Below are 16,507 nucleotides of genomic sequence, written 5' to 3'. Positions count from 1 at the left end.
CAAACAGAATGCAGAAGATCATCAAGAAGATCATACACCCTGATCAAGTGGGATTCATCCCAGGGATGCAGGGATGATTCAATATACACAAATCAATCAATGTAATACACTATATCAATAGAGTCAAGGACAAAAACCATATTGTTATCTCCATAGATGCAGAAAAAGAATTTGACAAAATCCAACATGCATTTATGATAAAATCCCTACAAAAAATAGGAATAGATGGTGTCTACCTCAAACTGATAAAAGCCATCTATGAAAAACCAACAGCCAGTATCATACTAGATGGTCAAAAACTGAAATCCTTCACACTAAAATCAAGAACAAGACAAGGATGTCCACTGTCACCACTCTTGTTCAATATAGTTCTGGAAACATTAGCCATGGCAATTAGACAAGAGAAAGAAATAAAAGGAATAAAGATAGGAAATGAATAAGTCAAATTGTCATTATATGCAGATGACATAATACTGTATATAGAAGACCCCAAGAACTCCACCAAAAGTCTTCTAGACTTAATAACCAAATTCAGTCAACTAGCTGGTTACAAGGTCAACACACAAAAAGCAATAGCTTTCCTCTACACCAATGACAGACTCACTGAGAGAGAAAGAGGGCAAATAATTCCTTTTATAATAGCATCCAAAAAACTGAAATACCTAGGAATCAACCTAATGAAACAAATCAAAGACCTCTTCTCTGAAAACTATGGCACTCTGAAAAGAGAGATTGAAGATGATATCAGAAAATGGACAGACATCCCCTGGTCCTGGGCAGGAAGGATTAATATACTGAAAATGGCCATATTTCCAAAATTGCTATATAGATTTAATGCAATTCCAATTGAGATCCCACCAGCATACTTCATGGACCTTGAGAAAACAATCCAAAAATTCATTTGGAATAAGAAGAGACCCAGAATAGCAAAAGCAATTCTAGGTAACAGAGACATGGCAGGGGGTATCACAATCCTCAACCTGCAACTCTACTACAAAGCTACTGTGATAAAAACAGCATGGTACTGGCAAAGAAACAGACCTGAGAACCAGTGGAACAGATTAGAAGATGCAGAAACAATGTCAGACACATTCAGCCATCTCATCTTCGATACAGGAGCCAAATACCCTCACTGGAGGAAAGATAGTCTCTTTAATAAATGGTGCTGGAAAAACTGGGCTTCAACTTGCCAAAGATTAAAACTAGATCTATATCTCTTGCCACGCACTAAACTGAAATCAAAATGGATTAAAGATCTAAATATTAAAATAGAAACTCGGAACCCGTTGGAACAGAGGTTATGTAGAACTCTTGAAGACATCGGTGTAGGAAAAGATTTTATCAACAAAACCTCAGTGGCCAGTGAACTAGCACAAACAATCAACAAGTGGGACCTCTTCTTATTAAAAAGCTTCTGCACAGCAAGAGAAACCACCAGCAGTGTGAAGAGACAACCCACAGTGTGGGAAAAACTCTTCACCTGCTCTTCCTCAGACAAAGGTCTACTATCTCGAATCAATACAGAACTTAAAAAGATCAGACCTCCCAAATTTAAAGACCCAATCCAAAAATGGGCATCTGAAATGAACAGACATTTCTCAGATAAAGAAGTAGAAACAGCAAATAAACACATGAAAAAATGTTCAACATCCCTGGTCATTTGAAAAATGGAAATGAAAACAGTGCTGAGATTCCACTTCACTCCAGAAAGAATGGCTATCATGAAATCAACCAATAACAAATGCTGGTGGGGCTGGCAGGAAAGAGCAACCCTGCTCCACTGCTGGTGGGAGTGTAGACTGGTGCAACCACTGTGGAAATCAGTATGGAGATACCTCAAAGAACTAGGACTGGAAGTCCCATTTGACCCCGCTATTCCACTGCTGGGGATCTTCCCCAGAGAATTGAAAGAATCATACCACAGCGATACAGGTGCACCCATGTTCATAGCAGCACAGTTTGTGATAGCTAAAACTTGGAAACAGCCCAAATGACCATCAACTGGAGACTGGATAAAGAAAATGTGGTTTTTTTTATAAAATGGAGTACTACTCAGCCATAAAAAATGAGAAATTAGAGACATTTATAGCTAAGTGGATGCACATTGAGGTGATTCTCTTAAGTGAAATAAATAGGACACACATGTATAAATACCGAATAGTTTCTCTGGTGTGAGAAACTGAAAGTGTAAATAAGGACTAAAATGTATAATAGGTAATGTGAAAAAGGAAGAAAAGGGGCAAAGGGGAAGGAAGTGGGAAGGGTAGGGGAAAGGATAGAAGGGAATGGGATTAATATGAGAAAATCGAAACATTAGAACATAATCTTTGTAAATAGGAAGGAACGGAGGGGATGAAGGGAGGGCTGGACAAGGGTGAAAAATAAGAACCAAGAGAGATTATGTAAAGGTGCAAATTTCCAATGATGAATGTCATTATATTATATACCTAAAATGTACCAATGATTAGAATGAATAATCGATAATGCAAAATAGGAAGAAAAGGTCCAAAGGGGTAGGGGTAGTGGGAGGAGCAGGGGAAAGGAAAGAAGGGAAAGGAAAGAAGGGAAAGGACAAATGATGTGAAATGGAAATAAAGTCTTTGTAAATAGGGAAGGGTGGAGGGGGTAAAGGGAGGGCTAGGAATGAGGAAAACATAAGAACCACAATGCATTATGTAAAGGTACAATTCCCAATGAGAAATGTAATTGTGCTGTATACCTAAAATGTACCAATAAAAGAATTTAACAAAAAACTAAAATAAAACAAAATAAAAAAAGTTATAAAACTATTTTTCCACAATTGATTCATTTTTGAAAGAAATCTTGAAATTAATGTTACATTTTTAAAATATTTTCTGATATACAGATTTATGAATTTACTTCCTCCAGTATTTGTGTATCTAGAATACCGTGACAGGACTGTGACTTTCTCTACCCCCAAAATGTAATTAATAAGCCTAACAAAATTTCTATTGCTCATTTTAGTTTTAAGATGCCTGTATAATTTTATAAAGATTAAAATACATAAGTGGCTAGAAAATGAGTTAAGTAATTTTCAGCTACAATGGATATAACTGGTTAACAGGAATCACTGACAACACAGATAGTCCTACTTTCAAAATAACTTGCTAACTGAAAAAACACATATGATTTAAGCCAATAAAATGAGTAAGATGTTATGAAAAATTAATAAAATAAAAAATAAATAATTTTCAGCTAAGAAGTTGAGGTAAAAACATAGTGAAATTCCCATTAGGGTTTGGATGTGCTTTAAATGTGTCTCCAAAGGGTTGTATTAGAGCCACGATAGCGAACCTTTTAGAGCTTTCAATGATACAGATATAGCCGCTGCAGCATGCTGCCATAACTTTGCCAGAACTATATCACAGCCCTTGTCTACAGCATGTCCATGTGGGAAGTGACAGAACCCTGAAGAGATGAGGCTTAGTGGAAGGTGACCAGGTCACAGGGTGTGCTGCCCTAAGAAGAGAATTCTCTTTGAGTCCGGCTGGCATAAAAAGGTGAACATTCCCCATGGCCAAAGATCAGCCAACACAGCTCTGTTGAGTTTCCATCATAAATTGTTATAAAACATTTAAATTGATTATTAAATATTTTGCTTTAGCTAAGCATGGTGGTGCACACCTGTAACTAGCACTTGGGAGGCTGAGGCAGGAGGGTCACCTAGAATTCAAGGGAAGCCTGGGGTACAAAGTGGGTTCAAGATCAGTCTGACTATGTAATAAGACCACATCTCAAAAAAATGTTTTTTATTTAATACCACCCATATGTAGAAAATAATTTATTTCCACATAGGAAGGAATACAGTACTTGGTGGCATTTTAATACACTGATAAAAAATTCTCAGAATTAAATAATTAATAAGTAAATAAATAAAAGAAGTCAAAATATTAGAGGAGAAGAGATAAATAAATACTCTGTAGATAGAAACATTCCTATTTGTCCATATTATCTACACTTGGACTTCAGGAATGAGATTTATATTACATCCTGCCTTTCTTGTTTTAAACATACATGCATGTAAATAGCAATCCTTAAGAAATACATTATACATGATAATTTCCATGGATGTCTGTTCTTTTAATACACAGGGCATGGGATCAGAGGAAACATTCCTAACATGAAGACTTGTTTCTGTCTTTTATAATCTATAAGAGAAATATGAGACATTATAAAATGGATCTGTCAAAGGAGCAAAGGAGAATACCTGAATGGAAAAACTCAGATATATACATAGTGTTATTGCAGAACACTTACTGGGCTATGAAAACACAAAAACCACCAATCATGTTTCTTCTTTCACTATTACTGAACAGTTCTTAGCTTCACCAGGAATGAATACAACAGACACCAAAATCTTTTTTGTAAACTGTAAAATTCCCTGCAGTGCTACTGATGTAAACTGAAATACAACTTTTCAGGGAGGTGAGAAGCAATTCCATCTTTTTCTTTCCCTGTTGCAGAAGTTACTACAAATGTGAAAATATAATACTGCTAAAATACTGCTAAAAACAGATCTTGAATTTAAATGGAAAATACACATTTATTATCTTTTTATTTAAAAATTGAAGAAGTATTTTTAAAATATTCTATGATAACTTAAAAAACAAGTGACATATTGATGTCCACAACTTCCGAAATAACTGCCAATATTTCTTTCAAAGTGCCCGCACTACAAAGAAATCTGAATTCAAGGATTTTTTTAGCTTAAAAATTAGGCATTAAGGATAAAGATACAAACAGAAAGTAGATTAGTCACTGTATGTGGAGGAGGAGTTAGGGATTAACAGTAATCGGCTTGGAGAAGCTTGTTGCAATGATTAAAACCATTCAGAAAGTGACATACTGTGCTAGTTTTATCACTTGGTAAATTTATTAGAAAATCATTGCACGCCTGATGTGAGTAAAGTATATGGCATATAAAAATGCTTCAAAGAAGTTGACAAAAATTGCACTCAACTTCATAAACAAGTACAACTAGACATAAAAGATCAAACAGAAGATGACAAAAATAAATGTACTGGAGAAGCCAGGCAGAAAAACATATGTATTATAAAAAGCCATTTAAGTAAATTACCAAGTTGGCAAAATTGATTTAAGGTGTGCAGAGTCTGAATAGACTTGGGGAGGGGTAGATTTGAGGGAGGTCATCAGAGAGCCTTTCTGAGGTACTCTCAGTTATCTGAGGCTTCATTTGGTTGTCAGTTATCTGGAGATAATGACTTGATTTGAACTGTACATACAAGACACGCAATTTTCTATATTATTTCAGTAGAAAGTTACATATGCAGGCCGGGGATTTACCTCAGCGGTTTTACCGACTGCTGCGAAAGCGCAAGGACCTGAGTTCAATTCCCAGTACCAAAAAAAAAAAGAAAGTTACATATGCATATACATACATGTGTATCTGTATACATGTTTGTTTCAAATGCCATTTCAATTTGTAGAATATGCATAAATATATGTAAAGGGAGATATGATTGAATATGAGAGATGATTGAAAAATATGTGCAGTAGAAGACACATTAGCATCTTCCTCAAAATACTCTCCTTTGTTTGAACACATGTATCCTATCCTTCTTGCCACTTTCCAAAACACCTGTAAGTCCTCATTTGTGAGTGACAGTTGCACTATTGTGGCTTCCTTAATCTCCTGAATCTACTTAAAACATTTACTTTTTATGATCATTTTGACTTTGGGGAAGAGCCAGAAGTCACAGTGCCAGGCCCAGTGAATAAGGCGGATGAGGACCCACTGTCCTGTTTCAATGAATCTGTCTTGGATGGCAGGGGGCAGTTGTGTTCACCACTTTTGATCACACCTCGAAGACTTAGTAAAGAAGACTTGCAGAACTGCTTTAGACAGTGCTAAGAATGATGGGATAAATGTGTTTGAAGTGAAGCGAGGTATTTCGAGGGTGATTTACAACAATTTATATTATACTTTAATCATTTTTAAAATGTAAATATCCACCATATATTTTGATTACCCCTTAAATTTTACACTATGCCATAAATAGCCAGCATGAAGACATCACCATATGTGATATTCAAATTTCCCATATTTACCTCTTTTTTATATCCAGTTTAAATTAGGGACTCCAATGGAAGCCTAGTATATCCCATCCCTTCCTTTCCCTCTTCCCTTCCTTCCCTTCTCTTTCCTTTCCTTCCTTTCTTTTGTTTTTCTTCTTTCCTTCCCAACAAGGAAATTCACAAGCTAGGGTATTATCTAGAAAAAAGAAAGTTTTGGAAGATTATGTGTACCTGATCTACAAGGAGGGCTTTAAGAGGAAGAGGCCTTGACCCTAAGCCGTGGCACATATAGGTGAAGATTCAGGGAGAGTAAATGGTGGCAGATCCATGGCGGAAGACACAATGCCATGAAAGAAAGGAAGGTAAAAGGGCTATGGAAATGAAGCTGTTCCTTTGAGCTCCTTTGTAATGTTTGTCCACTTACCTATCTAGCATCATTTTGGTCTCTTCTCGTTCCACTAATGCTGTTATAGTTCAAGGATAAGCTCTACTATTTCCTCTCCAATGACATACTCTCTAATACTATCCAGCATAGAGAAACCTCCTCTGACTTCTGTGGGCAGGAACCACGGTTGATTTATTTACCCATTATACCCAAGTAAATCAAAGTAAATTGCATACTATGGACTTTTAACTGTTGTCTGAATTAATAATTGAAATATTCCCATTAATAGTTACAGATAGGGCTGGGGATTTAGCTCAGTGGTTCTGGTGCCTGCCTTGCAAGCGCAAGGTCCCGAGTTTGATCCCTGGTACCATTAAAAAAAAAAAAAAGGGAAGTAACTTTCTCAAACTTAAGTAGGCTTCCCAGAAAAAAAAAATAGTTACAGATAACACAAAACTTAATTCCAAATATAAAATTTCTGAAATTATCCAGTTGTTACCCATCATTTTCACATTTACACTCTAAAATTAGGTGTGAATTAAAAAGCCCTCTAAAATGCATACATATAAATCACAAAGAAACAGAAAACAGATAACAAAATGAAGAAAGCTTTTAAGAGGCATGGCAAAATTAGAAAGCATATTTATTCACTTAAAATTAAAGGTTGTTTTTATATAATATCAACAGAGGTTTGTTTTCTAGAAGCCTATGCTAGATACAAAGACAACTGTGTGATAATACAGGTTTGATAATGTTTAAATGCAAAAAGGAGAAATGTAAATTATGCTAATGAAGATTAGAAGTTCAAGGAAGGATAAATAAATCTGTTCTGATTTTTGAACAAATATTTTAGCAGCAGGATAATGTTAGAAAAAATAAGGGATATTCGGGGGTTGGACTGGTCGAAAGAATGGAATGAGAACCTTTGGATTTGAGAAAAGTCTGTGTAATTTTAGCAATCCGTAAGTGCGTGTGTGTGTGTGTGTGTGTGTGTGTGACTGTGTGTCTGTGTATGTGTGTACATATGTGCTGGGGTGGAATCCAGGTCCTGTGCATACTAAGTATGCTATCAAAATATACAGTGAATGTTCCAATTTTTAAAATAATTAGTACAGTAAAAAACAGATTGCCACTAATTCCCCTCAAAATACTCCTCTTAAATTCGAACAAGCTTATTCATTCTTTTTTTTTCCGGTACCAGGAATTAAACTCTGGACCTTGTACTTGCCAGATAGGCACAGTGCCACTGAGCTCCATCCCTTGCTCAGGCTTATGCACTCTTGCCACTTTATGAAGCAGTACTGGAAGTCCCCTTTGATGTTATTACAAGGTGCAATCAAAACTCAGTGAATGTTGCTACCATATGCAACAAAAGGGAAAGACAGGCTCTTTATGTCATTATAGTGGGCCCTCATCCACCTTAATGATCTTAATCATTGGATCTGGCACCATGCAACCTCTGGCTCTTCCCCAAAGTCAAAATGGCCACAAAAGTTAAATGTTTTGAATCAATTCAGGACACTGGAACAGCTATGAAAGTGGAACTAAAGACACTCATAGAAAAAGACTTACAGAAATGCTTAAGAAAGTGGCAAGAATGACGTAATATGTGTGTTCATAACTAGGTAGAGTATTTTGAGGAAGGTTAATGCCAATGTGTGTTACTACAATAAATTTTAAAATTTTTAAATATCCCATGTAATTTTTAATTACACCTTGCACATGTTCTACTATTGAGCAACACTGCAGTTTCAAATTAGTGCAATCTGGAAGGTAATGAGAAAAATAGCTTTCCTTGAGCAGCTATCAGATTTGATAGTTCAAGGGCAAATGTGAAAATCAAATATTGTATCCTGTTTTAACCATTTTCAAATATTTCACATTAAACTTAAATGATAGTATACAATTTAATTTATGCATTTTTAATGTGCATTCAAACATCTAAAATACATTTTACATCTCTTCTTGCCTTTGATATCTGTCTAATGTATGAGGCTGAACTGAGGCTAATATGTTAGGAAGACACTGTTTAACAAAATTATGCAAAGATATAGTGGCAATGACTTTTTTATATTCAGCAATAATCTTCCCATAAAACATGATAAAAATATTTATATCCTGAAATAGTCTGTTTCTGTAAGTTTAAATTTAAAAGAACACATTAATCCAAGATACCCTTTCAAAAGTTTGTTTCTATTATGATTGAATGCCAAATTATTAATATTACACATACATATCATACTTTATTATTCTTAGCATTACTTAACATACTGTGTGTGGCATGACAGTGTGACTAAAATTATTACAAAGCAACTAAGGTGGCCTGGTCTGTCCCACAAGACACAATGGATTTCTTCTCTGCAAGAGTAAAAACATTTATTTTTGACAAGCATAAATATAGTCTATTTAGTAGTTCAAATCCAAGAGAGAAACATGATTCCCTGGAGAAATGACCATAGTTATTTCAGCTAACAGACAACTCTTACAAGCAAGAACACCAGGAGGGCTCACACTGGGTGGGGAAAGCAATTTTACTCTGCAGATTTGTCATTTTTTGCATGCATCCCATATCAAAAGGACCCATTATATTTTTTTCAATAACTGCAAGATTAAGGGCTTATTTTGGAATTTCTTAATAATATCAATGAAACCATTAAAAATATTTCAATGAAAATCTTACAGAGATCCAAGAGCTAATGAAGGTGCTGCTTGTGCTGTACTAAGTGGAAACCTAATCACAGAAAAGGGGAATTTCTTCCTCAACCCTCTCCAAGGTTATTAGACAGAACACTATATTTGGCTGTCTGAGAAGTAAATAAAAATAACAACTGAATCATAGTTCCCACTCTATTACCAATGGCAGAAAAGTACAGCATCTACAAGCAGCAAAATGCATTTAGGTATAGTTGAAGTTATGTTACAATTATGGTGAAGAGAGACACACAAGAATGACAAAACGCAACCAAAACTTCATCAAATGGAATCTCTAACTGTAAAATCGTCTGTATAATCAACACTCTCTTTTGCATGAGCCACCATGATTTTGGTAACAGACAAAAGCCTTCAGATACCTTGGATGCTTTGAACATCAGAAACCTGGCATGTGATAATTTGTTTTAATATTTTATATGGCAATAATTTTAAAATAGTGATAATTTATTAATCATACACATAAATACATATCATATTTTAAGTAACAAAAAGACAAATTGTTAAAAATGAGACAGGCTTTCTTAAGTACAAGAAAGATGATCCTTGCAATATACTGTATATTTGCTTGTTTGCTGCTGGGGATTGAGCCCAAGGAGTTACATGTGCTATCATATTTGTTTTTAGACTTCAATATGTTTAGCTGTATACTTGTTACAGTTTTCACTATATTTTACAAACTCCTTAAATAATAGAAAAAACAGAAATTCCTGAATAAAAATCCTTATGAAAAGTTTATCATAATCAAATGAAATGAATTCACTTATTATTTAAGATTACCTTGGAGAAAAGGCAGAAAGTATGAAGACTTACAGTAAATGGATGACTTCACTGATTTCTGAGAAGAGATGACAATAGTGAACAAATGCTTAGGAGATAGATTATTTACTCTATTTATCAGGAAATTTTATGAGTACTAGGCAAGGTGGCACAGCCCTGTAATCCTAGTACTCTGGGAGACTGAGCCAGGAGGATGACAAGTTCAAACACATTCAGAGCAACTTACTGATATAGTAAGACCATATCTCAACTAAACAGAGAAAAGGCTGAGGATTTAGCTTATTCCAAAGCCCTAAATTCAATCCCCTGCACTGCAAGAAATGAGAGAAAAAATTTATCATAATTTAAACTTCTATAATATAGGTTTCTATAAGCCAATCTCATTAGAGTCAAAGACCTTTTCTTTCTATTCAGTGATATCACATATTTTAATTCATTATTTTAATAAGGTAATATTTCATATAGTTTAAACTTATTAAATTTAATTTCATAAACTAGATAGAAAATGAATGCTTTTTCATTGTTTTTAAAGGCCAAATAACCTTTCATGAATAATCTTTTACTATATTTTGATTAATGAATACAAAAAGTATCCATTAATTTAATTTATATTTCCTCTTTCTTCCTATAAGGTTAGGGAGTAACTGTTAGCAAAGACTTTTTCAGTAATTTTTGGAGAAAATTTGGTTTTTGAAAGCTGTGAAAAGTATATTTAGTCTCTCATATAATGAACCCAGTTTTAGAGAACACTGTCAAAATAATAACATGCGGACTAGGTCATGAAACATTTAAAAAATGTAATAAATTTTAGTATTTTCCAAGTGTGTTTCTAACATTGTCATTTTGGTGATATGAAAAATACTTAGGCATTGACAAACTGCTTCCTATCATCCTGAGAGACAAGATACACATCACTTTGTGTTCTTTCCCATCCTTCACAGGGACCCATGGTGAAAGTTCACGGTGTATTTGCAAAGACAACAATGGGAGCCATATCGTACCTTTGAGACATAATCTTATAGGCATCGGGCAGGTAACATCGGATATTCTCCATCTGAGCAGGGTCAGAGTCACAGATCTTGTCGTCGGTCCTCCCGTAGTTGGCACTTTCGATCATGATGACATCGGTCCCTGGACAGCGGAGCTCAATGGGGTAGCTCTCGCAGGAGAGCTCCCTGCGTACCACAGCCATGGGGATTGGGGCGCGGCTGAAAGCTGGGCAGGAGGATGAGAAGACGGCAGGGTTACTACACAAAGCAGGCAGGAGCTGGGGTTTAGCTAATACAAGGCTGTTAGGATTTACCATTTTAAAGAAAATAGAGTATTTCTCCCTTCCTATATTTTTTGATTCCAAAAATCTAAAAAAAGCAATTATTTCCTGAAATTTTACCATTTTTTTTCTCATAAATGGAAAAAAAGGGCTCTGGATTTTCCATTACAATCTTGGCTACGTATTATCTAGTGTATAGAGCAGGATATTCACTCTAAAGAAATCATAACCACAAAGTGACACTGTTCCTGACTTTAAATATTCTACTACAATTTTCAAACCTTCATTGTTTTAGGTAATAATTAATATAATCAATATACTTTATAATTTAGCTGTGGAAATATACATGCACATTTTTAATAAGATTAAGATTAGTACAGAGAAAAATTATATTTTCCTTTAGCTCTTTTGCCACATTCTTCCTCCACTGTAAAGAGGTAGCCAATTAACAATCTGGTGACCTATTAGAATTTTCTGTACAAAAATAGACATGGTAAGTGTACTCCCACTCTGCTTTTTTACATTTTACTCAGGTAAATTTTACTGAAATAGTGCTATACATGTTGCTTGATACTTTGTATTATTTTCTTTATCAACTTAATGACATATGATGAAAATCATTTAATTTCTGGATACTATTTCCTTCATTTTTACAACAATTATAATGGGTAGATTTTAACTATGCACTGTATATATATACATATATATATATATGTATATATATATAATGTACCCATAAATTATGAAGGAATCAATACCTGGAAATGAAAAAGCCATCATACATCATTACATTAATAAATAAATACTATGCATTTAATAAATAAAATAACATAATTAGATAATGATTTTATAATAAAATATAATATGTCCTATGAGCATTTTGGAACATCTCAATATTTTGGGGTCATAACATTATCAAGGAGTATAAACACATCTATGTACCTTGGAAATAATACTTTGGAAAGAATATTATCTATATATATTTTATGGTATATTTCTACATCCATCTACAATTTGATGGATCAAAGAGCAAATATATTTAAAATTTAGAAAATATTAACTGATTTCCAAAAGCAATAAAAATATAATGTCCTCCAATAGTACTTACTTTCTTCTTCAAAATTAAATATTATCAATTCATTTAGATTTTACAAATTTGATGGAATGGTATATTTTATTTTTACTTACAATTGAGTATATTTTTGTGTTTTTCACCTTTTATATTTCTTTAATCTTTTGATTGTTTGCTCAGTTTTATGTAGGGTTTGCTATTGTAAAAGTTCTCTGTATAGCTAGAAAACTAAATATTTGTCCTTTACATTTCTGATAAATGTTTTTCTTCCAGTCATTTTATGTTAGACGTTTGTTAAACATAAATATTTTTGTGCAGAAAATTCTTTTCATGTCAGCACATTATTGGAAGAAAGTCAAACGTTTAATTGTAAAAACTCAACAAGTCTCTAAAAGCATATAATTTAAATTCTAAATGAAGTGTTTACCAACTGTCAAGTACATAGATTTCCACACAAGCAAATCCGTTATGGAGGAACTTATGTGATGGGTTATACTCGCAGTGATAGTTGATAAACTCACTAATGTGCACATAAATATAAAAATATGTATTTAAATGAACATGCCAACTTTTTAGGTGTGTATGCACATATGTGGATGTGTTAATGTTCATAAGCACGAAACGTGAAATGAAAAGAAGAAAGCAGAAAGGCAGGCAGGAGTGGGAAAATGTAAATTTTTTAAGTATAAGTATTTTCACTTGAAACAAGATAATGATTCAGGTTTTGAAATATACCTAAATTATTTCAAAAGTGAGAATGACATGAATATTTACCTCATTCCTACGGTAATTAAAACAAAACAAAACCTGATTGTACCAGAGACCCCACACACCTCCTGAACAGGTCATGAGGCACAGTCCTTCTAGCTGCACTATATAATGAATTCCCTTCGACATTCAACATCTGTCTCTGTCTCTCTTGCTGTCTATCCCCCACCTCACCCCCTGACCTAATCTAACACATCTATAGGAGAGTTAACAGACTTACCAGGACCCCAGTTACATTATATTAAAATTTGTTTTTGTTTTGTTTTTTTGGTACTGTGGATCGAACTCGGGTCCCTACAGTTGTAAGGCAGGCGGTGGAACCTCTGAAACTCTGTTCTTGAGTCAACATTTTGACAGGGGACTTTTACAAGACAAAGAAAATGAATTTCTATTGCTTGTTCCTTAAACAAAATATACTTATTTATATGCAAAAATTGAACTACATTTCCATGGAAAAAGATATTTTCATTATGGGTTTAAATTTTTAAAAATAGAATTACTGAATAAAAATCTTTTGATTTGGGCCGGGGATTTAGCTCAGTGGTTTCGCCGCCTGCCTTGCAAGCACAAGGACCCGAGTTCAATCCCCAGTACCAAAAAAAACAAAACAAAAAGCTTTTGATTCAAAAATCCAAGTTTTCACTTGAAATGGGATCATAAGTATGTTTTTCTTCACAAACAGTCATACAACCAGAATTTTAGATTGCTTTATAGTAGATTTTGCACATTTGTTATAAGACAAGTTGTTTCTTTGGTGTAGCCATTTAAGAAAAATTACTCTGGAACAGCTTTCAAACATTGAATTCATCTGGCTATATTATGTTGACTTAACCAGTCAATTATGTTAAAAAACAAGTTAATTGAACAAAAAAAAAAGAAAAAAAAAAAAAAAAAAACGCCACACATCAGCAAATCATACTGTCAAAGCATTTGTTAGACTAAGTGGACAATTTAGCTGATTAAACTCATCAGTCAATTTTGCCAAAACATTGACATCGCTTTAATCTGGGTCTTCATTGTCAAAAATATGATTTAGAACCAGACACTAAACAGATGGAATGTCAAATAAACTGTAGAGGCACAGATTTTCTGTGTTTCTCTTTTGGACCTGTAAGTATGATCAAAAGTTAAGTGTATGGCAAATTCTACAAGATCCAGGGTTGATTTGTGGGACCTTCCTACATTTAACATGTAATTGTATTTGTTTCAGCAATCCAGTGACAAATTACATTCTATAAATGATGGATGCTTTATTTAAAGAAATGTGTAACTGGAAACCATAGCACTATTAATTAACTATTTAAATTACTTATAATTATACTGCTAAATGTTTTAATGAGCAACCAAATTCCAAAGGAAAGAAATAGCTTATGTTAAAAATAAGGGTTTTTACCATTCAGTTATCATTTATTTTGTAGCCAAAAAACAAATAATAATTTGGCTACTAGAGAAAAGGGCCAAGACAGGAAAAATGTGAACAGTTCAAACCAGGTGGTCAGTCTATTTCCTGTTGTGTCTGGGTAATACCACATTAGGCATCGTGCAATATTGTGCATAATAGCGTGCAACAGTGGCTATGGCAAAGTAATGTGGAGCAAAGCCAGCAAATAAGGATAGTACCTTCTTGAGGTCCAGCCCATCTTTATCCCACGAAAGAAATCTGTTGTAACAAAGCGCAGAGTCACCTATTAGATGTGTAACAAATATTTGCTGAATAAATTACAACAGTGTTAGATGTGAAATGTGGTAATCTTCTGGCAGGATACTGAACATTAGAATTATTCACTGACCAAGAGAATGACTACAGTATAAGAATTAAAATTAAGCTTCTATACTGTGATAAAATCAGCATGGTACTGGCAAAAGAACAGACCTGAGGATCAGTGGAATAGATTAGAAGATGCAGAAACAACTCCAGATATGCTCAGCCACCTCATCTTTGACAAAGGAGCCAACCACCCTCATTGGAGGAAAGATAGCCTATTTAATAAATGGTGTTGGAAAAATTGGATTTCAACCTGCCATAGATTAAAACTACACCCATACCTATCACCATGCACTAAACTAAGATTGAAGTGAATTAAAGATATAAATATTAAGACGGAAACACTAAACTTGCTGGAAGATAAGTTAGGTAGAACTCTTGAAGACATTGGCATAGGAAAAGACTTCATGAACAAAACCTCAGCAGCACGGGAACTAGCAGAACGAATCAACAAATGGAATCTCATCTTATTAAAAAGCTTCTGCACAGCAAAAGAAACCACCAACAGAGCTAACAGACAACCTACAATGTGGGAAAAAATTTTTAGCAGCTGTACCTCAGGCAAAGGACTACTATCCAGAATATATAAAGAATTGAAAAAAATCAGACCCCCCCAAACTCAAAGACCCAATTCAAAAACAGGCATCTGAAATGAACAGACATTTCTCAGACAAAGAAGTAAAAGCAGCACACAAATATATGAAATAATGTTCAACATCACTCGTCATTCGAGAGATGCAGATGAAAACAACCGTGAGATTCCAACTCACCCCAGAAAGAATGGCTGCTATCAAGAAATCAACCAATAACAAATGCTGGCGGGGGTGTGGGGAGAAAGGAACCCTTCTCCATTGCTGGCGGGAGTGCAGACTGGTGCAACCACTATGGAAGTCAGTATGGAGATACCTCAAAGAACTAGAACTAGAGGTCCCATTTGACCCAGCTATTCTCCTGCTGGGTATCTTCCCCCCAAAATTAAAGGAATCATATCGCAGTGATATATGTGCACCCATGTTCATAGCAGCACAGTTTGTAATAGCTAAAGCTTGGAAGCACCCAAGTGCCCATCAACTGGAAACTGGATAAAGAAAATGTGTTTTTTTAAAATAAAATGGAGTACTACTCAGCCATAAAGAACGGAAAACTAGAGTCATTTATAGCTAAATGGATGCATATTGAGGCCATACTCTTAAGTGAAATAAATAGGACACACATGTGTAAATATCGAATAGTTTCTCCAGTGTGAGAAACTGATAGTGTAAACAAGAGTTAAAATGATTAAAATGAATAGTTGATAATTTGAAATAGGAAAAAAGGTCCAAAGATGAAGGAGTGAAGGGAGGGGAAGGGGAAAGGAAAGAAGGGAAAGGAAAAACTATGAGACAAGAAAAAAAAATGGAAATGATATCTATGTAAATAGGGAAGGGTGGAGGGGGTGGAGGGTGCACAGGTAATGGGGAAAAAATAAGAACCAAGATATATCATTTTCAGGTACAAACACCCAATGATAAATGTAAACGAATTGTATACCTAAAGTGTACCAATAAAATTAATTTTTTAATAAATAAAATAAAATTAAATTAAGTTTCTGTGCTAAGGATGCCCAGAACCCCAAGGTCCCTAAATTCCATGTCGGTTATCCACCTAATAAAAGTCCTTCTGACCACAGATTAACAGTGAGGAAATCAAGGATAAAGAAAC

The 16,507-nt window shown here is 34.5% G+C and overlaps 1 protein-coding gene across 30 annotated transcripts in view; it reads right to left on the bottom strand.

Moving 5' to 3' along the window:
* Adgrl3 (adhesion G protein-coupled receptor L3) overlaps positions 1–16,507 on the bottom strand; it is an 878,168-nt gene that overhangs the window by 487,455 nt on the left and 374,206 nt on the right. For all 30 annotated transcript variants that reach the window (XM_087187879.1, XM_004849675.4, XM_021262304.2 and 27 more), the window contains one exon: positions 10,933–11,146. In XM_087187879.1, the coding sequence (XP_087044005.1) occupies positions 10,933–11,146 (214 nt within the window). The remainder of the gene's footprint in view (positions 1–10,932; positions 11,147–16,507) is intronic.

Source organism: Heterocephalus glaber, unplaced genomic scaffold (genome assembly GCF_053883595.1).
Source record: "Heterocephalus glaber isolate CG9 unplaced genomic scaffold, H.glaber_assembly_v1.0 deba00001509, whole genome shotgun sequence".
NCBI lineage: Eukaryota > Metazoa > Chordata > Mammalia > Rodentia > Bathyergidae > Heterocephalus > Heterocephalus glaber.
The sequence above is the reverse complement of the archived record's forward strand: the minus strand, read 5'-3'. Positions and strand labels throughout refer to the sequence as shown.